A 25,251-nucleotide genomic window follows, 5' to 3' on the forward strand; every position below is an offset into this window, starting at 1 on the left:
CCAGAAACTGAGTCCATCAGCCTGGAGGCTCTGAATTACATCTTTACACGTCTACAGTCATCAGGAAACAGCAACTATGACAAGAGCAGCTTCAAACTTCTGTTTGTGTTTGATGGACTGGACGAGAGTCGCCTCCAACTGGACTGTAGCACCAGTGAGAAGGAGACGGGTCAACGTGACATCACAGAGTCCACCTCAGTGGATGAGCTGCTGTCAAACCTCATCAGAGGAAAACTACTACGCTCTGCTCGCATCTGGATCACCACACGACCTGCAGCAGCCAATCAGATTCATGGAGACTTTGTTGAGGTGGTGACGGAGGTCAGAGGGTTCACTGACCCACAGAAGGACGAGTTCTTCAGGAAGAGATTCACAGATAAGGAGCAGAGCAACACAATCATGTCCCACATCAAGACGGCACGAAGCCTCCACATCATGTGCCACATCCCAGTCTTCTGCTGGATCACTGCTACGGTTCTGGAGGATCTGCTGGAAACCAGAGAGGGAGGAGAGCTGCCCAAGACCCTGACGGAGATGTACGCAGAGTTCCGGGGGTTTCACACTAAAGACAAGTACGGACCAGAACAGAGCAGCAACTACATCAAGTCATTGGCTAAACTGGCTTTTAAGCAGCTGCTAAAGGGAAACTTGATCTTCTATGAGGAAGATGTGAAAGAGAGCGGCATCGATGTCAGAGGAGCCTCAGTGTGTTCAGGAGTGTTCACAGAGATCTTTAAACAGGAGCGAGGGAGGAAAACCAAGGACAAGATGTTCAGCTTTGTTCATCTGAGCCTTCAGGAGTTTCTGGCTGCTGTTCACATGTTGCTCTGTTACACCAACGGGAAGATGGAGGAACTGGAGAACTTCCTGAAAGAATCCAAACACAACAAATCAATTCTTAAAAAAGTAAAAGTGGTGTTTGGAAATAAAAGAGCTGAGCTTCATTCTGAAGTTTTCTCATCTCTGGATGTTGTCCTGAGTAGAACCATGTTTAAATCCCTTCTCAGTCCAAATGGCCACATGGACCTGTTTGTTCGCTTCCTTCATGGCCTCTGTCTGGAGTCCAACCAGAGAATCTTAGGAGGTTTGTTGGGTCACACAAAGAACAGTCCAGAAACCATCCAGACAATCATCAACAACCTGAAGTGGATCAACAGTGATAGAATCTCTCCAGACAGAAGCATCAACATCTTCCACTGTCTGATGGAGATGAACGACCACTCAGTCCATCAGCAGATCCAAGAGTTCCTGAAGTCAAAAAACAGTTTAGAGAAGGAACTCTCCTTGATCCAGTGCTCAGCTTTGGCCTACATGCTGCAGATGTCAGAGGAGGTTCTGGATGAGTTGGACTTGAGGAAGTACAACGCATCACTGGAGGGACGACAGAGACTGATTCCAGCTGTGAGGAACTGCAGAAAGGCTCAGTAAGTCCAATGTTAATGTGATCATTAATATTCTACAGCAACATGAAGCTGAAGCCTCAGTGTTAAAGAGAAACACTTTACACAGAATCTAAAAGTTCACAGAGATCCTAGAAAACTTCTTTATTGAGGATCAGATCAAAGAAGCTGTAAAGTTAGTGAACATCAGGATCTTCTGTCTTTGCTACTGTAAATGGAGCTTTAAGTCAAATCCAACAGAGAAACTTTAGCTTTGAAGAGTTTCTGCTCAAAGCTTTTGACAGTTGACATGTGATCACAGCTGACGGTCATTTCTTTCAGTGGATGAAGCATCTGCAACATGTTTCTATGATCTGTCTTTGGTTCTTCTGGTTCTGTCCAGACACACTTTGGTTCTAATCTCTGGGATCTGGTGGAACCAACAGAGCTTCACACTTTGTGATGGATGTGACCAACTGAGCTACATTTGCTTCAGCATCAACATTCATGAAGTCAGTTTGTGTCACAGACACTTCACATTTATAGACTTTATATTTTCTGTCATCACAGACTTTCTAGATGTGGACTCACAAAGACTCACTGTGAAGTTGTGGCCTCAGCTCTAAAGACCAACCCGTCACATCTGACACATCTGGACCTGAACTACAACTTCAACCTGCAGGACTCATCAGTGAAGGTTCTGTGTGCTGGACTGGAGAGTCCTCACTGTCGACTGGAGACTCTGAGGTCAATGTTTTTCCTGGTTCATGTCTCAGCAGCAGTTTTTCAGGTCATCATTTCGAGCGTCTCCATTTGAATCTAGAATGAAAAGAGACTCATGTCAGAAACCTGTAGGAATGATTGACAGTTTGCTGTGACTCTATGAAGTCTATAAAGCTCATAAACAGATGTTTGTCACACTTTAAATGTGACACAGCAGCAGAGATTCAAACTAAATCATGTCTTGTTTGAAGGATCCTTAGTGGCATCTGATTCTTCTCAACAGGCAACATTTCAACCTGTGTGTGATTCTTCCTATCAGACAATGATATAATTTTGTAGAGACACAAGCAGGAAACAGGAGCATGAATATGAGGCTGCAGACATGTTGCTACAGAAGGTTCTAGGTTCCATGTAGAACCAGAGGAGAGAACATCCATCTGACTGGGATCAGTTCTAAAGATTATTTACTTCATCAATAATGGTCAGTTTGGTGTTTGATCCAAACATTAGTCTGAACATTTTCCATCAGACGACACAGAATAGTTCAGATTTAGAGAGAAGATGATGAATGAAAGGAACCAGATGAAGTCTTTGATCCAACACGTCTGGTTTTCTACTGGTTCCAGCAGCAGCTTGTGAATCAGTGCTGACATCAACAGGTGTATGAATGTTGTGCTGACATGTGGATGATGTGAAGTGTCAGGCTGTTTAATATGGTGGACCCACATGCATGGCTCTGGAGACAGCCAGGTACATTAGAAGGATTTAGGGTACAGGAAGGGGTCGATACTCAGATGATCACAGGGTGGAGATACAGACAGGGTGCAGGCAGAATCAGAGTTCAGGCAAAGCTGAGGATAAAACGCTACGATCTGGCAGGGGAATGAGGTGAATGCTGTAGACTAAATACATGACATATTGCTAATTGACTGCAGCTGACTGAATGATGTGACCGGAAGTAATACTGGAACAACATTGTAGAACAGAAACCAGATAACAGTAAAGAAAAAACAGGAAATGGAACTAATAATGTCTAAAGAACCCAGACCATGACATGAAGAAGCTGGGATCATGACGACACAACAACACAAGCACAAAGTCACTCTGCTCATTTTAGACTAAACATCAGTGATCAGGACAAATCTGACTCATTATTAATGCTTTGATCCACATCTTTGATTCTTTATTCAGATTGATGAGCTGCAGTTTGTCAGAGATCAGCTGTGATTCTCTGGTCTCAGCTCTGAAGTCCAACCCGTCACATCTGGCACAACTGGACCTGAGTGACAACAACCTGCAGGATTCAGGAGTGAAGCATCTGTGTGGTTTTCTGGAGAGTCGTCACTGTCGACTAGAGACTCTGAGGTCAGTTCACTGACTGTTACTGTTCTAGGTTCTCAAGAAAATGTTGTTTAAATGTTTGATGATGTTTGACCATGACTCTTAGAACTGACTGAGACTAGAGGAGTGGAGAAGGTCAAAGGTCACTGACACTTTGATCCACACTAAAGCATATGTGTAGTCAGTGTCTCTGTTCTTTACTGGTGACGAAGCCTAAAGTTGAAAAAATCATCGCTAAACAATTATCTGACCACCTTAATGGGAATAACCTGTACGAAGATTTTCAGTCAGGATTTATAAAACATCATAGCACAAAAACAGATCTGATTAGAGTCACTAATGATCGGATTCAGACAATGGTCTAGTTTCTGTCCTTGTCCTGTTAGATCTTAGTGCTGCATTTGATACAATTGATCATAACATTTTATTACAGACACTGGAACATAGAATCGGGAATTAAGGAACACCATTGGGATGGTCCAAATCCTGATTGTTGAACAGATTCCACTTTGTTCATGTTAATGAAAAATTCTCCACATGCACAAGGATTAGCTATGGAGTACCACAGGGTTCTGTGCTGGGTCCAATTCTGTTTAGCCTATACATGTCTCCTCTAGGTGAGATTATTAGGAAGCATTCTATTAATTTTTATTGTTATACAGATAATACTCAGCTATATATGTCCTTGGAATCAAATGAAACAGATCAACTAGTTAAAATTCAAGGTTGTTTAAAAGACATCAAATCCTGGAAGTCTCAAAACTTCCTTCAACTAAATTCAGTGTAGCGGATTCAAATTATTAAGAGTTTGATGTTAATGCAGAAACATTAATATACCTCGAAGTTGGGGCACCAGGTTTGTTTTAAAGATGAAACCACGCTTCTATCAATCTAGTCAATGCCAGATGTCAATTCAATGAGTTACCAGTTATGGACAACAATAACAACTTTCTTGTGATAAAACCAAATCAGTCTCTTATGCCGTGAATTCTTGTCGCGGTTCAGTGACCTCTGCTTAAATCTGAAGAATAATGCACACAAAACCAGATTCCTTTTTAACGTTTTATTAATCTAACACTACTGGATATATGAATAACATAATATGGAAATACTCAAATAAACAGAACAGAAAATGAGAGAACGATCAGAATGAGATGATCAGCTTTGATCAAGCGAAAAGAGTATTTGTCTCTAACTAATGCAAATCTAAGAATAACTAATGAATTTGGAATGTTCAATTTTAGCGCCTTAAGAAACACCAGACTTCTCAGAGGATTAGAGATGTCAGGCAAGGTTGGTATCAGGCAGGATCAGAAAACCAAGACATACAAGGCAGGCAGGGACTAGACAGGTTCGGAGTCGGAGGTCAAAACAAGATACACGACTGGGCTAGTTTACTGAACGTTGGGAAGTGGTGAATAACACACAACAATCTGGCAAGCTACTGGGGTGAGAGGTGGTGCTTAAATACAAGGTGAACTGATTGCAGATGAAGTGCAGGTGTGGATAATGACCGGGTGACGCAGGTAGCAGCTGAGACATGATGTAAACAGGAAGTCCTTTCAAAGTAATGGCGGAAGTTGACCCAAGACGTGACATCAAGTATCAAACTATTATTAAAACTATTAACTATAAACTTTCCTCTTTTCATCAAGCTCAAAGTTCCATCACACCATAACACAATACACGTGTAACGATCACTTCGACACTCAAATAAGCAGAGACGTCAGAATGGTTAAACAACAATATTAAATGCATAGAATGTACGCTGTAACAAATGAAATGTTATTCATCATGACTGGTCTTGTCTTATTTAACACCCTGGGCATTACTAATTAAACAATCGTAACACTTAAAAATGTAATACAATATTGAGGATACCTAATTGTAGCTGGTGGACATAGTCTATGTGTATGTTGCACAGATTAAAAGAAATAAAGAAGGTGAGTATCTCTATTTCAACTTTGTGCCTTCACACAAAGGAAAGCGTGGTGAAGTCCCTTTGTAACTTTAGGAATTTCCTGGCAAATCTGTACATCAGGCATTAAACATCACACAGAAACCAATCTAATATCAAATGATAACATTTTGTCCACAGAATACAATGGCATCTGTTTCATGACAGTTGAAGGTTCTGCTACATCTGAACCAGAACTTGTGTCCAAATGAAGAGTTTTCCTTTTTATTGCTTCACATTCCTGGTTTACGATCCAGATCTTCTGGGCGAGTGGGAGAGTCCATGGAGTGAGTCTTGGTAGAGAAATTATGAGACAAGTCTTGGTCTGGTTAGTGATAAGGCAGAGGAGGAACCTGGTGGGATTTAGGTTGTGTCACCTAAAAGTATCCATGGTATTTTGATGTGCACTTAGGCATATGTGTGTTGTTTATGTTAAACTCACAGTTTCTTTGTGAGAGAAAACAGTGTCCTGTGGAATAGACAGGAATTGTTTGTATTCTTATCTTCTAGTGAATCGCAGCTTTGTCTCTCTGGAAGGGAGTGAAGCTCACACGTTGTGTTACAGTAAGTTACCTAGGTCTAGACGTGGATTGCTACATCAGATAAAACTGAAATTCTCATTGTTGGGCCTAAAAATCTGAGAGAGACACTATTGAGTCAGATAGCCACCCTGGATGGCATAACATTAGCTTCAGATTCTACTGTGAGGAACCTTGGTGTCATCTTTGACCAGGATCTCTCTTTTACATCATACATTAAACAAATCTCCAGAACCGCCTACTTTAATCTTAGAAAAATAGCTAAAATTAGAAGCATCCTCTCTCAGAGCGATACAGAGAAACTGATTCATGCATTTGTTACCTCTAGGCTGGACTACTGTAACTCCTTACTCATAGGATGTCCTAACAGCTCCTTAAAAAGCCTACAGCTTATTCAAAATGCTGCAGTCAGAGTTCTGACAGGACTTAGAAAGAGAGATCACATTTCTCCTACATTAGCTTCTCTGCACTGGCTGCCTGTAAAATGTAGGATAGAATTCAAAACTCCCCTACTCACCTATAAAGTCCTCAATGATAAAGCTCCTTCTTATCTTAAAGACCTCATAGTTCCCTATGCTCCCAGCAGAACGCTTCGTTCTCAGAGCGCTGGGCTACTTGTGGTTCCTAGAGTCTTTAGATGTACAGTAGAACGAGGGGCAGGGCTTTTAGCTACCAAGCTCCTCTCCTCTGGAACCAGCTCCCTTTCAGGTTTGAGAAGCTGACACACTCTTCACCTTTAAGATTAGGCTTAAAACCTTCCTTTTTGATAAAGCTTATAGTTAGAGATGGTTCAGGTCACTGGCAATGATTGTTAGTCACAGGAACCATCTCTTATTTAAGCTGCAATAGACATAGACTGCTGGGGGACTTAATTTATACACTGAGCTCCTCTGTTTCCTTCTACCTCTTCTGTCCAATAACCTCCCACCATTGTCCCATGTTTAACTAACATGGGACAATGGGACATTGTAACCAACTCTCTCCAGTAGTTGTACTTCTCTCCCGCTCTCTTTCTCTCTCTCTCTCTCTCTCTCTCTCTCTCTCTCTCTCTCTCTCTCTCTCTCTCTCTCTCTCTCTCTCTCCTCCACTCTGCCCTAACTTACAAGTATCATTGAACTCAGAGCTGTGTCTATGATGGGCAGCTGTTGATCAAACCATCCTGCCTGTGCTCTGTTGTTGCTTGTTGTTGTTGCTGTGCTTTTCTCTCTCTCTATCCTCTTACCCCAACCGGTCAGGGCAGATGGCCACCCACATCCAGCCTGGTTCTGCTGGTGGTTTCTTCCTCGTTAGAGAGGGAGTTTTTCCTCTCCACTGTTGCTGTCAAATTAAAGGCTTGCTGTATGTGGGATTTGTTGGGTTTAGTTGTGTAACATCTTAAAACTTACTTTGTAAAGTGCCTTGAGATAACTTTGTTGTGACTTGGCGCTATATAAATAAAATTGAATTGAATTTAATTAAAGTTCACTGGCGTTTATCAGAGTTTACACAGGAACATTTCAGTCAGGATCATGTTGTTGGTTCTGTCTCCATCAAGACAGCACGGAACAAACCAATGAATCACAATAAAGACACATGTTGTTGAAGAATCTGAATAAAATCATGACGACACCATGAGACACTGAATGGTTTCAACTGACTGTGTTTTCTACTGTTTCATCTTTGATTCTTTATTCAGATTCAGTCTCTGCAGTTTGTCAGAGATCAGCTGTGATTCTCTGGTCTCAGCTCTGAAGTCCAACCCGTCACATCTGACAAAACTGGACCTGAGCTGGAACAAGCTGCAGGATTCAGGAGTGAAGCATCTGTGTGGTTTTCTGGAGAGTCGTCACTGTCGACTGGAGACTCTGAGGTCAGACTCCATGTTTTAGTTCCGTGTGAGCTTAATGTGACATGAACGTTGTGCTAAGACATGATTCTGATGTTCTACTGATTCACACTGAGGGTCTTCATGGTAAAGTCTGTTTTCTTCGTCTGTGGTTTCTGTTTTAACCTGCATCCTGTTGGGTTAGATGTTTGGACCTTCTAGGTTCTAAAATTCTACTTTTTGAAGTGTTCAGCTCCAAACACACGATGAAACTTTGAATGGTTTCAACTGACTCTTTGTTTTCTCATGTTTTAATTTTGATTCTTTATTCAGATTGAGTTACTGCAGTTTGTCAGAGATCAGCTGTGATTCCCTGGTCTCAGCTCTGAAGTCCAACCTCTGCTGAAGTCCAGTCATCACATCTGTGTCTGTGTCCTTCTGTCATTAGTTTGCTCCAAAGCTTCTCATGTTTCTGTGTCAACTGATGTTTCAAAGCAGAGAAGATGTTGGTCACCACACAGTGACTCTGTCTGTGATGGACCAACAGGAAGTCGTCTCTAAAGCCATGACTCAGCAGTTTGTTTCACTGTTGAATGGAGTGAAATGTGCAGAGTCAGCAAACTTGATGCTTCAGTCCAAGACATTAAGATGAGCTGAAAGGAAGCTTAAAAGCTGCTCCACTTGTGCTGTGAACACGACTGAAGTCCTGCTGCTCTTTGTCCTGGATGTGACAGATGATGAAGGGAGTCTCTGTAGACACTCACTGATCTGCTCTCTGCTCTCATTCTCTCTGCAGCTGAAGATGATCCAGATGTAGAAGCAGCAGCAGTGTGTGTGTGTGGAGGTTGTGACTGGTCCATGTTACTGGGAGCAGAGCTTCATCCACAACTGACTGACAGAGGAACCAGAACCAGTGGAGACGACTCTCAGTGTGAACTGATCTGAGACCAGCTGCTCTGTGTCCAGTCCACCAGGATCATGTGGAAAATGAAGTGTGTGGTGCAGTAGTTACAGTAGATATAGGGGACAGTGTTGACTGTAATTCTTCCTGTTTAAAAAAAACTGATGTAATTTCATGTGTAATTTAGAGCCTTGCTTGTATTTTTGTATAAAGCGTTTTCACACATTAATGCTCTTGTGTTGTAATATGAAGTAGACGCTCTGGTCACAGACAGATTGTTAATAAAGAATCTATCCTGTATAACCTGTGTCCTCGGTGCTGCAGCATGTGATCGAGGTCTATGAAAGTATGAAATGTGTTAAAGTTAGTTAAAACAGTGAAAAGAAATATGGTAAAGTTCAGACTGTTCAGAATTGATGCTGTCTAGGTTTAACATTATAGGAAGTACAGAATAACCTGGAAGTTACATTTCAATAGTAAAAGACAAGCAAAGGACCACTGTACCTCTAAACCAACATCTGACCTATAAACATATTAAAAATTACCACAAACATGAATCAAATGAAATCAAAAATATTTTATTGTGAAGCCAGAACATGATTTATTTGAAATGGTCAATTCCTGATGTAAAGCGTGTTTGTGCAGCCTCCCCCTGAACAAGCATTAGGCCACTGTGGAGAGGACAAACTCCAGAGAAAGAGCCAGGCTCAGGGTGGGTGCTCATCTGCTGACTGGAGGCCGACTGCTGCGTCTCTGGAGGAACATGAGTCACAGGGTCAGCGTCAGTCAAACCACTGATGCCACGATTGGTGGACGACCTCTTTGTACCGAAGAATACGAGTCACAGCGTTGTTGTGAACGCTGACTGCTCTGAGCATCAATAATTCAAAACAATTGTGACTCTGCCTGACTTAAGTTGTTGTGATGTTTGTAGTTGAGTTCTTGCTGTCATCAGTGATCCAGCCTCCAGTCAGTTAACGTCAGAGTCAGAGTCAGGGACTGTTCTGTCTCCTCAGGAACTCAAGTCACATTCAATGTCCCACTACTGCCAGCAAACAGAAACATGCAGCTAAAGTAAAATCACTTCTTCCTCAACACAGCTGAGCAGCAGTAAAAGATCTGAAAAACTGTTATAATATTTTATGTTATGTAAATGTTTTTTTTGCAAATGGCTGCAAAAGTCCCAGAACTGATTAATCTGCACAAGTCTGCAAGAGGCCGAGTGCAGTGCAGCTACTGCCCCCTCGTGGACAAACATAGAAACAGGACCCTTTATTCCTGACAGACACGAATTCATGGAAAACACAACATTTCTAGTGTGACACCTGATTTAACTTGTTTTCATTGACATGATTACAATATATATGAAACTGAAAAGTCTTGGGAAGCAAAATATGTAAAGTAATTAGATCTGGTTGTATGTTTAAATTAGCAATTATTTAGGAATCCTTATTAGTTCCAAAGTGGGAAACCTGAATTCTGCATTTGACCCATCGTCCACAGGGAGCAGTCACATGGCCAAGACCTAGACAGGTACTGAACACTGTGCGTGTCACCAGGCAGCATCTTGTTCCAAATCTTCTTTAGGATGATGTGATTCTGGTTTAGAAGTAACCAGTTTCCATGTGACGTCATCAAAGTCACACCATGAGTCACGCTCACATGAGGACCAGTAACGTTTGGATCATTGCAGCTGTTCTTTGCAGCAACATAGAAACTGGATCCGAACTGAACGTAAATAGATCAAACCTGAATCTATGCAGTAATTGACATGGTTTCATTAAGTCCTAGTAGCAGGACTAAAAACAAGGTCATCCTCCACCACAGAACACATGACATCCTGGTAACACCATTGATGTTTAAAACAAGGTAGGTCACTGGTGAGTTTGAAAAATTTAAAATCCACCCACACTCTGGCCCTGACCAAGGCAGAGAACACAGGGAACACCACATGGTCCTTCACCTGTCTGATCTTGTAAATGGCCAGCTTGGCCTGACCAAAGTTTAACAATTAAGAATGCCTTTATTAGTCCCACAGCGGGGAAATTCCCATCAGCAGCCAGGTTACCTGGCGCTAGTCCGACAGTGGAAGCAAATTGCAGTACAAACAGTAAAAATAAACCGCACACACATACAGTACCACACAGTACAAGTGGAAACCTTGCTGGAATTTTTTCTTGGGTTCATCAGGACAGATAGATAAGGTCGGAGAGCAGACAGTGAGGCTGTAAGGAGGGGAGGGGGGGGGTGTATCTGCATCAGTGTAGTGAAGTGTTGTTTATAGAAGTATGACCGAGGCCGACCAAGATGTTTACAGGTCAGTCCAACAGTTGTCCTTGAAGGGAGTCACAATAAGGGGAAGAGGATAGATAGAGGCACAGCTGGTGAGCTAGATTGGACCCGGGAAGGGAGGGGTGAGGGAGAAGGGACAGAGTAATACACAGCCAAAATTAATACATTTTAACAATCCATGACTATTTTGTCTAGATCAATACTCCAATCGGTCAGAACTCAGGGCTTCATCGCCTCTTGTGGGACCATGGGTCACCGGTGACATCTCCTCAAGCCTGCCAGACAAGGCTGTCACCACATTCACCAAGTGTTCAGTCTGTCTGCAGATGTTATCCCTCAGTCTCTTCCTCCGAACGGGCTGAGATCTTATTAGTCAGTCCTGCAATCCGGGTCATCCTCTGATGCAAATCATCCGAACGAGCTGAGATGTTAATTATCAGTCCTTCAATCCGGGCCATCCTCTGGTGTAATTCCGTCAGCCGAGTAACCATGGCCCTCATCGGCATTTGCAGCTCCACGGCCGGTGGACACGCCAATGAGCCGGCCGCAGATTTTCCAATCTTTCCAATCTTCCGATAAAGCAGGGCACCACCAAAGCCACTTCCACTTACCACTTCTCTGCATTTGTTTTGCTTTAACCAGCACCGAAGATGAAACTATTAACACTCCACAGTTCATTAAATGCATTAAAAACATCATATAATGAGTTAAAAAGCTCAGCCAGTTGTGTACAGTCCATAAAACAGTGGAAGACAGTCTCTGTTTCACCACAGTGCACACAGGACCACCTGGGTTGATCTTCCCAGTGAAGGAGTTCACAGCGATGGCTCCATGTAGAATCCTCCACTGCAGGTCCTCAGTCCTTTTGTTCAGTGGTGGTCAGTGGTGGCTTGTAGAGGACCTTCCACACTGGCTGGAGAGTCAGACGCCAGTTCTTGCTATCCTAAAGGTCACCCTTCTTGGTCAGCAAACTGCAGCTGAGAGGCAGGAAGTTCCCTGTCAGACTCTCATGAACCACAGAGAGAAAGTCTGCTCCAAAGTCACACCAGAACGTCTTATAAAATTCCACAGTGAGGCCATCCAGCCCTGGAGCTTTCCCTCCCTTAATGCCCTGCAGGGCTGTAGACAGCTCCTGCAGAGAAATGTCCATGTCCAGGGCATCGTTGGTCTCTCCAGACACCTGAGTAAGATCCCCACAGAAGAAGTCTATGCCCTCCTCATCCTCAGTGTACTCACTCTGAAAAAGGTCCCTGTAGAACTCCACCGCCCTCCTCCTGATGTCACCAGGCTCCTCCAGGATGACCTCTGCAGTGGATCACAGGCTGTGGATTGACCTATTTTGACCATTACGTTTCTCCAGGCTGAAAAAAAATCTGGAAGAGGCGTCCATATCAGTCATGCTCTGAAACCTAGATCGGACCAGCGCCCCCTGTGTTCTGGTGCCCAATAGGTTGTCAAGAATATCATTCTTTAGATCCTTCATTGACCTGGTAATGTCTCTTGTGACATTGAGAGTGTACTGTAAACAAAACTGTTTTATCTCAACTTTTCCAGAATTTAGAAGCACTGTCTCAGATTTTCAAAATCAGATTGTCTGGTTCTAAAATGTTCCCAACAGAACTTCAAACTATCCTTAAAACACTGATCCAGCAGCAGTGAGTTGTTACTGTAAAATGCCAGTATGCACTTCTATGCTTTATGTTATTAATAAACTCATGAATTAAAAGCATGGCATGATCACTAAAATCAACAGGTCTGATGATGCAGGACCTAAAAACATTCAGATGATGCTTAAAAGCATAAAAACGGTCAAGTCTCGCTAAAGAGACCGCGTTGTCTCTAACGTGAGACCATGTGTACTGTCTGTCCTGCCCATGAAGAAACCTCCATACATCCACCAGCTCGTGGGTCTTTAGGACTCGGCTTAAAAGCTGCTTTGATGGAGAATGTGGCTCCATGTGGTTTGTATCCAGATTATTGTTTTCAGTGCAGTTAAAATCACCACCTAAAACCAAAAAATCCTCAGAATTAAAATCCATTAAAACAGCATTTACTTTATTCAGCAGCAGGAGTCTCTCTGCACCTATAGTGGGATAAATATTCACTGAAACCAAAGTGCTGTTAGAAAACATGTCCCGCACCACCAACAGTCTGCCAGGGACGGTTTCAGACACAGTGAGGGACACTGGAGGACAGGACCCAGAGAACAAGATGCCCACACCAGCACTGGTGCTGCTGCCGTGACTCAGCACCACCTGCCCAGGCCACTCCCTGGTCCAGTCCACCTCAGTGCTGCTGTCACTGTGTGTCTCCTGAACAAACATCGCATCAATGTGGTTTCGTTTCATCAGTTCGTACAAACTCATCCTCTTTTTTAATTCTCTGGCCCCATTCAGGTTTAAAGTGCCAACTTTAACGTGGACCATGATGAGAGATGGTAAAAAAAACAGTGCAGAGCAGAAGCACAACTATAAGGTCAAAAACAGAGTATTTAAATGACACCATCATCATCATCATCATCATCATCATCATCATCATCATCATCATCATCATCATCATCATCATCATCATCATCATCATCATCTTCATGAAGAAGCTCCTGTTTCAGTTTAAAGGCAGTCTTTTTCAGCCTGTAACACTCCTGGTCAGTGTATCCTCCTCTGCCGGTGCTCCTCATCTGTGAACACACCGACCTAGAACAGCTCCTCATCAGAAAAACAGTCCTCAAATTTCACACGCTTCATGTTCTTTGTTCTCAGTAAAAACTTCTTAACACGTTCCACAGGGAACTCTTTTGATTTGTGAGGCCGTGGCTGAGAGGAGTTACAGTCTGAGATGTCAGTGTCGCTACAAGGAGTAGAACCCTCGTCCTCACTGAGGTCTGACTCCATATTTGCTCTCCTCAGCCTCACTCTGACTTCTTCACCGACGCTTGTTGTTCTTGGGAGCCGCTCAATTTACACTTTCTTTTTCCAGTTGTGGCCTTTTTACAGCTCTCAGTTTCACTAATCACAGACTCAGTGTCAACAAGCGTCTCAGTGACATCACAGCTTGTCGTCTGCTCAACCGTCACATCCTCCATCACCGCAACCTGTTCTTCAGGGGCTGTTGCTCGATCGGCCCCTGTGCCTGTTCACGCAGCCCTGCACCGTGTCCATCACCTCGCTGTGGTTCTGATCCACCCTCCGTCTGCTTCTCAGCACCATCACTCTGCTCCTGTTCACCAGCATCCACACCATCCTCCGCCTGCTGCCCAGCACCACCTCCACCCTGCTCCTGTCCACCTGCTTCCTCCACGGAAAAGAAAAAGCAGCGGCGGTAAACAGGTCGGTAAACAGCATAAAAAACAACAAACTAAACCCCTACCTGATCTATTTACACACCAACTGATGAACAAATCCACAAAAAACACCATCGTGGAAAGATATTAACAAAGCACAAAGCAAAAAGTCTGGAAAAACGTCAGTGAGTCTGACAATCGAAATAACAGTAATAACATAATTCACATAAGCAGCAGTTCAGCAACTACTGTAACAGTTCACAATATTATAAAATAATAGCAATAAAATAATAATAATGTGCTCTGGTGGGCCCGTTTCAAGAAGGAGGTTTAACAAACTCTGAGTTTAAACTAAACTCTGAGTTGATTTACTCTGAGTTTGCAAACCTGGAGTTTTCGGTTCCAGAACAGCTGAAAAGGGTTGGTTTAAGCAACTGAGTTGTCTGACTCAGAGTTAAGCGCGTGCACCGCGACGATACAAAGCCCTGATCAATGGAGTTAAGATATTACGAGTCACCATGGCAACGGGACAACAAATGGATATGTTACGTCAAGCATATAGCGACTACGAGTCTATAATCCGTAGAAAAAGCAACACGGCTGCAGCGGCGAAAGAGAAAGAATTAGCTTGGAAGAAAATAGCTGTCTGAGTCAATGCGTAAGTTTACATTTTAATCATACAGTGTTCAGCGTAACTAATTAAATAATTTTAGTATTGTTATTTTTCACTCGTAAAGTAAGGACTTTTTCACTCATCTAAGGAGCTACTTCAGTAATTGCATAAAATACCTATGTTTGTATGAATTAAAAGTGCAGTGTTATGTCTATGCATTTTTAAAATTCCTGTTGTGGTTGATGTGGGATTTGTAAAGTAATGATAATTCAATAATCCAATACGTTTTATGGAGAGCAATTATTACATTAATCTAATTAGGTTTTTAAAAGTTACCCAAAACACGTAATAATATAAGAATTTAATTTCAGTTTTTACGTAGGCGCAATCCTGCAGGCATAAAAGAATGTGGCTAAAAATTAAATATAAAAACATAATTCAAACAGGTATAAGGCACCATCATGTCATGGGTGTAGACTACCTGACTTTACAACATTTGACATAATAATTAACTAAATAGCATGCAGAGTATAGCAGTGCAGCAGCATTTTCAACATGGGTGTAATGTTTTCACACAGTTCAATCATTTGACTTCTACTCAGCCAATAGAAATTAGGCAGAGACTAGAACAACTGGTGGAGGACCTCTGCATGCGTCACTGGTGGAGGTGACACATGCAGAGGAGAAGGCCCTCGGCATGAACACTGGAAAGCAGAGGCTGAAGGAATTCATCAGAACCCGTCACTCCCCAGGATACAAGTGCATGTGTAAAATGTAAGAGGCCTACCTATATATTTGATTTTTTACACAGGCTACTTTTGATATATCCATTTCTTAGACTCTGGGTTGGGTTCTTTGTTGGTCTTAACAGATTCTGATGGTAATATATGAATCCTCCTGTCACAACAGAAACCCAGGATGTTGTAAGTATACTACTAAATAAAGCTTAAATTATGATAAGCAGTATTATGAAGTGTAATATTAATACAGTTTATACACAGCACATGGTTTCTGATGTTTGTGTTGCGTAGCCTAAAGGATGTAACTTGATCTACAAGTATAGTGACATTATGATCTCCCCTCTGTCCCAGAGTGTGGAAGAACAGCAGAAGGAGGTCAGTCACATTCTGCTGCACAGATGCACGCAGTCAGTGATGTTCAGTAAATGCCAGAGTTCAATTCTGTAAGAGTAATGAGGAACTATGTCTTGAAACTCTAAATCTGTATTTTAAGTTACCAGTTATTAAGTTGTATAAACTAAATCTCAAGGAAATATCACACTTGTACCACAAGATTGAAAAGACGGTGGTTCCCTCTCCTCCTGACGCTGGCAGTGATGACACCCCTCCGCAGCGCGGGGTTGCCTGGAGAGGGCATCGGCGTTGCTGTGCTGTCGCCCTGGCCGATGTTGGATCCCAAAGTCATACTCCTGCAACACCTCCAGCCACCTCACTACCTGACCCTCAGGTTGCCGGAAGTTGAGCAGCCAAGTGAGAGAGGCATGGTCAGTGCGCAGGGTGAACCGGTTGCCAAGCAGGTAGGGTCTGTAGTGCCGCACAGCCAGGACCACTGCCAGCAACTCCCGCCTGGTCACACAGTAGTTGCGCTCTGCTCGGTTCAGACTGCAGCTGTAGAAAGCCACCGCTCTCTCACCTGCCTCTCCCCCTTGAGAGAGGATGGCTCCGACCCCCACATTGCTGGCATAGATGTCAAGGATGAAAGGCTGCTGGGGGTCAGGGAGGGCCAGGACCGGAGCATCAACCAAGGCTGCCTTCTGTTGCTGGAAGGCAGTGGTGCAGGTGCTAGACAACTCGAACCGCTTGCCCTTCTCCGTCAGTCGATGTAGTGGGCTGGCGATAGTGGCGAAACCCCAAACAAACCTCTGGTAATAGGAGGCTAGCCCCAGGAAACTCCTCAGTTCACTGGCGGTGGTGGGCGTTGGCCAGTCCCGGACAGCCGATACCTTGGCCTGGTCTGTGGACACCCCACGTGCGCTGACCACATGCCCCAGGAAGACCGTTTCTCTGGCCAGCAGATTGCACTTTGCCGGGTTCAGCCGGAGCCGAGCCTGACAGATGATGGTGAAGACCTCCCGCAGGTTTACAAGCGCACCCTCAAAGTCTCTGCCGTGCACTAACAGATCGTCCAGATACACCACACAGCGGCTCCGGGAAATGTCCTTCAGTACCCTCTCCATGAGACACTCAAAAGTGGCGGGGGCATTACACAGTCCCAATGGCATGACTCGGAACTGCCACAGTCCCTGGTCGATGGTAAAAGCCGTTTTGGCTCGATCCTCCGGGGCCAGCTGCCAGATGCGGGGTAGTGGGTAAGAGTTTTTCAGAGTGACGGCATTAAGGCATCTGTAGTCCACACAGAGTCGCCAGCTACCCCCTTTCTTCCTCGCCATCATCATCGGGGCCGCCCGACGGCTCGATGATGCCATTTTTGGCCATGGCGGTAATCAGCTCTGCTGCTGCTTGGCGTTTGAAGAGAGGCAGCCGGTGGGGTCGCAGGCAGATGGGCTGCGCCTCACCGGTGTTGATGTGGTGTTGCACCAGCCCTGTTCTGTTGCAATCTTTATCGTGTGCAGCAAAAATGTCCACAAACTCCGCTAACAACTGCTGTAGCTGCCTTCTCTGCTGCTCTCCCAGATGTGTGCCGCGCCGCTGACCCAGCTCCCTCACAGCGTCGGCGGTCTCTGTTGTCGGGATGCTGGCTAATGGAGGTGACGGCTTGAGTGCGTTGGCCTCAGCGCGCCAACGAGTCCGGTGTCCCCTGGGTTTGACGCTCCTTCCCCGGCCCGACTGAAGTGGCACGGTCTCCGTGCCGAAGCATAGGGCTAGCCTCAACACATCAACACACACACCCCAGCGGGTTAGCAGGTCCAGGCCGATGATGCAGTCGTCGCGGATGTCAGCAAGCCAAAACTCATGGCTCACCCCTAGCTCCCTTACAGCGACCTGCACTTTGCACTTTGAAAACCTCCGTCGCAGCACGCTCCGGCACGAGTCCCCGCAGGAAAGCGTGCAAACTCAGCTCTTCCCGGGGAGCGGCAGGAAGTGAGGGGCAGTCGCACCCCGAGTGGAGTTGTAGATCGACGGCGAACGTCCCCAGACTCTCCCCCTCACTGCGCCGACGAAGGGCTAACTGCTCGCGAGCCTGCTCTGTCGATGTCCGCTTTCCGGAACGTCTCTCCAGCGCCGCGGTGATCACCGGTAACTCCTGCCGTTAACACCTGCAGAGCGGGACCCTCCAGAGCCAGGGCCAGCTGCGTCGCCGTGTCTTTGCCGCTCCAACCACCGTGCAGCGCTGCGAGCTAGACCTGAGCGAGGTAGGGCTCCAGGGGAGTCAGCCCGTTGAACCTCGGGAGCTTGACCGGTGTTTTGGGTGTCGGGCTCGGTGCAGCGCTGTCCGAGACTGTCTCTGTTTGTAACGGTTGTTCATTACCGCGGGCTTTGCTCGTTTTATGCAGAGGAAACCTGGGGACGCTGGAGCCATCGAGTGCGTCTGGATCGCGGCCGCCCCGCGTTGGCCTCGCCCGCATCAGGTTATTCAGAAGCAGGCTGCTTTTCAGCACAGCTTGCTCCAGCTCCCGCAGTTCTCCTTCCATGGCTCCTCTTTCTGGTCTAACAAGACAGGTTAAAGATCCCACTTCTGACACCATGTTACGAGCCTTAGTGTGAACAGCACTCCTTTATTTACTTATTTACCAAACAGAGTGACAACAGGTCTCTAGAACAGTCTTCAATCAACTCGGAACTTCTCAAGAACTCCCGCCTATTTCTCCCGGGTACCCCTCGGAAGCACACCTGACGTCACACAACTATATAGGTTCAAAATAAAAGGGCCACATAAGACATAACACGAACCGGAACAGTCAACCGCCAACCAAACTATGTGCCCCCCCTCCGGATCGCTACAGAACTTACTACTACTAGCTACATGCTGTAACAAGCACCTGGATACGCAGACAAACTGCTGCTCCAGCTAAAAACCACTTTAACAGGTTTTATGGAATGTTCCCTGTTCATGTGCTGCGTCAGAGAGTAAACTCACCTGTAAATAGAGAGGGGGCGGAGCCTCAGTGATCATGTGATCCAGGTACAGGAGCAATAACTAAAGGTGTTCAGTGAGTTCAGACTCCCTTTAGAGAAAACAGAGCAGAAGGAGGAAAAGTTCAATAAACACCAAGAAAAAGAAGCAAAGTTGAGGAGGTGAGTGTTTAACAACATTACTGTGATTGCTTTTGTTTGTTAATGTAGAGGAAGAAAAGACATGATCCACTTGTGTCAATCTAATGCTGACAGGAACCCGGATGTGAGGAGTTGATATTTGTCCTGGTTCTGAGCTCACAGCCGGTTTTACTGACCGCTCAGACCAGGTCCAGAAATGTGGTGGTTTCCTGCTTTTCTGCCTGTGTTGTGAGTTTCCCAGTGACCACGTTAACTGGTGACCGACTGGTCGCTCGTCGTTCAGTTGTTGGAAGCAGGAAGCAGCACATTGGCTTCTCTGTCACTGCAGGATTTATGTAAACAGTGTTTGGAGTTGAACTAGAATCAGTCTAATGCTGTTTAAACGTTTATCTTGTTGTAGTTATAGAAGCAGCTAAAATCAAACCAGGACTGAGGAGCTCTGCTCATCAATGTTACTGAGTGTCTTGACAAAGCCAGTGCACGTTTATTACAGAGGAGCACATGCGCTGGGCCTGTAGCTTTTCCCCTTTCACAATTTACACCATGCAACAGCACTTCCTACTGTCCACACAGCGCTCAGTATATGATCAGTCCAAAGACATGAACCCTCCATTCTCATACCTAACCGTAGAAAAAAAAAAAAATTATATGGGTGTCTGATTTACATGTGTGTTAAACATCAAACTGTTTTCAGATACTACATGAACAGCTCAGATACTAAGTTTTGCTAAGCAGATTAGTAGTGATGGCCAAATTAAGCTTTTCTAAAGCAATCAAGCAAAACACACTTTTATGTGATTAATTAAATAAACTTTCCTTGTGTGATTTTGTTTTGCTTGTGCCTTCTTGATATTTATAAAAATAGTAGATATATATAAAGAACCACAGTCCACTGAGGGAAGTACTGTATGCTTGAGCTGTGAGGTTACTGTCTCCACGTGCTTTTGTGATGTATTAACCAGCAGACAGGTACATTTATATACAATATCATATGTTTCTTTCACATGCTAATTCTGCCCCAAGAACAGTACTACATGCGAGTTGTAAATATTTATGTGCATATTTTTCATGCTCTTTTTTTTTCTTTTTTCCTGCAATCCTGCACAATTCCTTTGCTGCCTTCTTGTTCAGCAGTTGAATTTCGCTGCTGTAGAATCAATGAAGTTGACCTTTTATCTGTCTATCTTGTAACTTATATATATATACTAAATATGCTTTATATAGTATATTTCACTTCTTTCATTGACTTGAACTGCTTTTGAAGTGGGTATAAACACGCAATACATGTAAAGTTATTTAATTAGGTTTTTATTTAGAAATAGAATTTGTTCAACAGTACGAGGGCTGAGACTGCAATCAATTAAATTCAAAGTGTTCCCATATGACAGAACGTCCTCCTCCTCAGAACTTTCTCACAGGCTCCATGTGTCACTTTCAGTTAAACAAATTCACCACCTAAACACACCACAAATCCTGCTAACGCTTCTCCTCATGCAGTAAGTTTTGAACGAGGAAACAAGGGTCTGCTGGATTTAAACTTTCTTTATGTGCTATTCAGCAGTTCACTTTCTGTTAAGTTCTTCTAAGTTGATCATTCAGTTGGTTCTGTAAAACACTTGAGTACAGTTTGTCAAATCACACTGCATTTGAAAATGAAATCATTCTATGACCATGTTGGACATTGTTGCTGCTGAGCTCTGATGCTCCTCACATGTGATTGTGGGAGATAAGGACTGATCCACAGACAGAATCCTTCCAGTTGAATTCAAGCAAACACAGAAAAAAGTCCCAGAACTCCAGCAGAGAAGCTTCTTTATTCTGATGCCTTTCTGCTGTAAAACCATAACCCAGAATTAGCAAACCATGACGACTGGAATTTTAGTAGTAGTTTAATCCAAAGACAACAAACTCAAGTGAATTCTCTGTGCCGTTTAATGGACTCAGCAATTAGAGTCAGAGTCATTGTGTGAGTCAAAGGATGTCTGTTAGTTTATGTCAATGTGATCAGACTGGTTGTGGTCCCTGACAGAAGTAGAGCAGCTGGTGCAGCTTCCTCTGCCTCCCACTGTCTGACTGCATCCAGCTGACACTGATATGAACCACAGAAGAAGAGACAATCAGTGGAGGAGCAGCTGATGATGATGAAGGAGGATTTGAGTTGATGTGCAGATGAATGATTTGTGTTTCTTCTCCATGAAGGTAGAAAGTGTGAATCCAGCAGCATGAATCAGTGTGAGGACAGAAGAGAGGAGGGAGCCCCTTCCTCTAAAACTAGAAGAATGGAGATAAAGAGAAAAGCGCAGAGGTCATAATTCTGTCTCCAAGTCACAGACACATCACTGATTTACTATAACTGCTCATTTAGGACGTGTGAGAGTCACAATAGGTCTTTTTCTATCAGGTCACATCAGAGACGAGGATCTGCTGAACCTGAACCTGGACCTGGACCTGAACCTGGACCTGGACCCAGCTGTGTGTCCTTAAAGAGCGACTGGTCAAAGCACCATTTTATTGATTTCAAAGACCAACCTGTATCAGAGTCACAGTGAGTTGTTGTCACTTTAAATCATTCTCAACAATCTGATGACTCATCAGACACTTCACTGATTTACTGTTACTGCTCATTCAGGACTCAACGTATGAAAGTCACTGTAGGTGTTTTTCTATCAGGTCGCAACAAAAACGAAGATCTGCTGAACCTGGACCTGAACCTGGACCTGGACTTGAACCCAGCTGTGTGTCCTTCAAAAGCGACTTGTCAATGGATAATGAGATTAATTTTAAAGACCAACCTGTATCAGAGTCACAGTGAGTTGTAGTCACTTTGAATCCTTCTGAACAATCTGATGTAAAGTTTCTCTGATGATAAACATTTGTGTTGTTTCTATTTCTTGATTTGGTTGATTCGTGATTGAAGTGTGAAGGAGAAGATTTCTTCACTCTGATCATTGATCAAATCTCCATCCAGCAGTAGCTAAAGCTCTGATCCTGTAGAGGGTCTCAGGGGCTGCTCCTCTTCTGATGAAGTGCTGACGTCAAAGGAAGCAGCTGATCATCTCTGATCAAATCTGTTTTTTGACGTCTCTACATGAAGGTTTTGGTCAAATGTCTTGAAGCTTCTTCACTTGCAGCAGTAAATTGAAGTTACTACTGGAGACTTTAGTTGTGATGTTGTTGCAGTGCAGACGACTGTTTGTCTTTAGTGTCGACACCAGAGCCAACATCCAACAATGAATGAATGTAGGAAGTAGTTAAATGTTCCTAGTTCAACATATTCCCACTTGCAGCTGCCCAGTACAACCAGTCTGATTCCAGCAGACTCCTTGTTCCAACACTTCAGCCTTGTTCAGTGAGGGAGGCAGAGATACATGTTGTTCAGAGCTGAGATTGAAGCAACTGACTGACAGTAAACCTTCACCACTAGAGGGAGTCTCTGACTCACTGCTCACATCCAACATCACTTCATGGACCTTTACCTTGTGTGTGTCTGTGTGTGGACTCATTCTTCATGGTTCCTCCACAGAGTGGACCAGCAGAGCTCAGAGGTTCCCAGTGCTCAGTCTGTCCAGCAGCACCAAACACAGGTGGACTCCATATTTATGGTCTGTACATCTACAACTACTACTGTTAATCTGTTGTGTTCAATCATCTCATGCTGCACCTTTTAGACCAGTGGATGTCAGTGTGTCCAACATGGATCTGATGTTTGGCTCCATGGTTTTAGTTGGATCAGGTCATTCATATAGTTTCTGTTCCAGCTGCTGGAGGAAAACATTGTCACGTTTGTGAAGAAGGAGCTGAAGCAGATGCAGAGGGTTCTGAGTCCAGATTACCCAGAATGCTTAGAGAGTCAGAGGGAGGTTGAGGAGTTAGATGATGAGAATGAAGAGCAGAGAAGGAGCAGCAGAGACGCGTTTCTGAAGATCACAGTGAACTTCCTGAGGAGGATGAAGCAGGAGGAGCTGGCTGACTGTCTGCAGAGTAAGAGGATTTATCTCAACATTTAACATCACAGACACAATCACACATATACATGTACTGATGTGTTGGAGGTTAGGTTGGTTAAATGTGAACCAGGATTTAATAATTAGATGCAGCAAAGTTCTTCTCTTCACTAGTTCTAGTGTTTTAGGCTGTTTCATTATGTACATTAACACAAACGCTTAAATCAATCAACCAGACATTTTTTGACACCTCATACTTTGTCTTCATTGTGTCTTGTTGGACCCAGATCTGATGGTTCCGGTACCAGAGCCGCAGCTCATCACATATTACCAGCAGATCCTTCAATCAAACCTCCAAGACCAGTTTCTCTGTGTAAAACCAGGCTGGTCAGAAGTCGACCAACGTCTGGATGACATCTACACAGAGCTGTACATCACAGCTGGGCCGGATTCACACATCAACACACAGCACGAGGTCCAACAAGTTGAGACGACACAGCAGAAGCAAAGATCAGCAGAGGAGCCAGTGAAGCCCAGTGACCTGTTCAAACATCCCCCTGGTAAATACAGACGCATCAGAACAGTGTTGACCAATGGAATCGCTGGGATTGGAAAAACAGTCCTTGTGAACAAGTTTGTGTTGGACTGGACCCAACAAAGGTCCAATCAAGACGTGCATCTGATTTTCCCCTTCACCTTCCGTCGGCTGAATCCACTGAAGGGACAGAAGTTTAGTTTGTCAGAGCTCATTCATGAATGTATCCCAGAAACTGAGTCCATCAGCCTGGAGGCTCTGAATTACATCTTTACACGTCTACAGTCATCAGGAAACAGCAACTATGACAAGAGCAGCTTCAAACTTCTGTTTGTGTTTGATGGACTGGACGAGAGTCGCCTCCAACTGGACTGTAGCACCAGTGAGAAGGAGACGGGTCAACGTGACATCACAGAGTCCACCTCAGTGGATGAGCTGCTGTCAAACCTCATCAGAGGAAAACTACTACGCTCTGCTCGCATCTGGATCACCACACGACCTGCAGCAGCCAATCAGATTCATGGAGACTTTGTTGAGGTGGTGACGGAGGTCAGAGGGTTCACTGACCCACAGAAGGACGAGTTCTTCAGGAAGAGATTCACAGATAAGGAGCAGAGCAACACAATCATGTCCCACATCAAGACGGCACGAAGCCTCCACATCATGTGCCACATCCCAGTCTTCTGCTGGATCACTGCTACGGTTCTGGAGGATCTGCTGGAAACCAGAGAGGGAGGAGAGCTGCCCAAGACCCTGACGGAGATGTACGCAGAGTTCCTGGGGTTTCAGATGGATCGGACTAAAGACAAGTACGGACCAGAACAGAGCAGCAACTACATCAAGTCATTGGCTAAACTGGCTTTTAAGCAGCTGCTAAAGGGAAACTTGATCTTCTATGAGGAAGATCTGAAAGAGAGCGGCATCGATGTCAGAGGAGCCTCAGTGTGTTCAGGAGTGTTCACAGAGATCTTTAAACAGGAGCGAGGGAGGAAAACCAAGGACAAGATGTTCAGCTTTGTTCATCTGAGCGTTCAGGAGTTTCTGGCTGCTGTTCACATGATGCTCTGTTACACCAACGGGAAGATGGAGGAACTGGAGAACTTCCTGAAAGACTCCAAATTCAAATCAATCCCTAAAAAAGTAAAACAGGTGTTTGGAAAGAAAAGTCAACACAGTGATAAGCTTCATTCTGAAAGTTTCTCATCTCTGAATGTTGTCCTGAGTAGAACCATGTTTAAATCCCTCCTCAGTCCAAGTGGCCACCTGGACTTGTTTGTTCGCTTCCTTCATGGCCTCTGTCTGGAGTCCAACCAGAGAATCTTAGGAGGTTTGCTGGGTCACACAGAGAACAGTCCACAAACCATCCAGAGAATCATCAACAACCTGAAGAAGATGAACAGTGACGAAATCTCTCCAGACAGAAGCATCAACATCTTCCACTGTCTGATGGAGATGAACGACCACTCAGTCCATCAGCAGATCCAAGAGTTCCTGAAATCAGAGAACAGATCAGAGAAGGAACTCTCCTTGATCCAGTGCTCAGCTCTGGCCTACATGCTGCAGATGTCAGAGGAGGTTCTGGATGAGTTGGACCTGAACAAGTACAAAACATCATGGGAGGGACGACAGAGACTGATCCCAGCTGTGAGGAACTGCAGAAAGTTTAAGTAAGTCCAACGTTATTGTGATCAATAATATTCTACAGCAACATGAAGCCTCAGTGTTAAAGAGGAACACTTCACACAGA

The 25,251-nt window shown here is 44.4% G+C and overlaps 1 protein-coding gene and 1 long non-coding RNA gene across 2 annotated transcripts in view; both read left to right on the forward strand.

Annotated features, from left to right (window-relative positions):
• The first annotated feature begins 534 nt into the window (after positions 1-534).
• The window catches only part of LOC129603764 (NACHT, LRR and PYD domains-containing protein 12-like), a 155,648-nt gene continuing 130,931 nt past the window's right edge, over positions 535-25,251 (forward strand). Inside the window, exon 1 of the mRNA XM_055506741.1 lies at positions 535-1,424. Within this exon, the coding sequence (XP_055362716.1) occupies positions 535-1,424 (890 nt within the window). The remainder of the gene's footprint in view (positions 1,425-25,251) is intronic.
• LOC129603758 (uncharacterized) lies at positions 21,743-22,823 on the forward strand. Its single transcript, XR_008693963.1, has 3 exons — positions 21,743-21,833; positions 22,549-22,627; positions 22,784-22,823. It is a non-coding gene; the product is annotated as an uncharacterized LOC129603758 (long non-coding RNA).

Source organism: Betta splendens, unplaced genomic scaffold (assembly GCF_900634795.4).
Source record: "Betta splendens unplaced genomic scaffold, fBetSpl5.4 scaffold_29, whole genome shotgun sequence".
Lineage (NCBI taxonomy): Eukaryota > Metazoa > Chordata > Actinopteri > Anabantiformes > Osphronemidae > Betta > Betta splendens.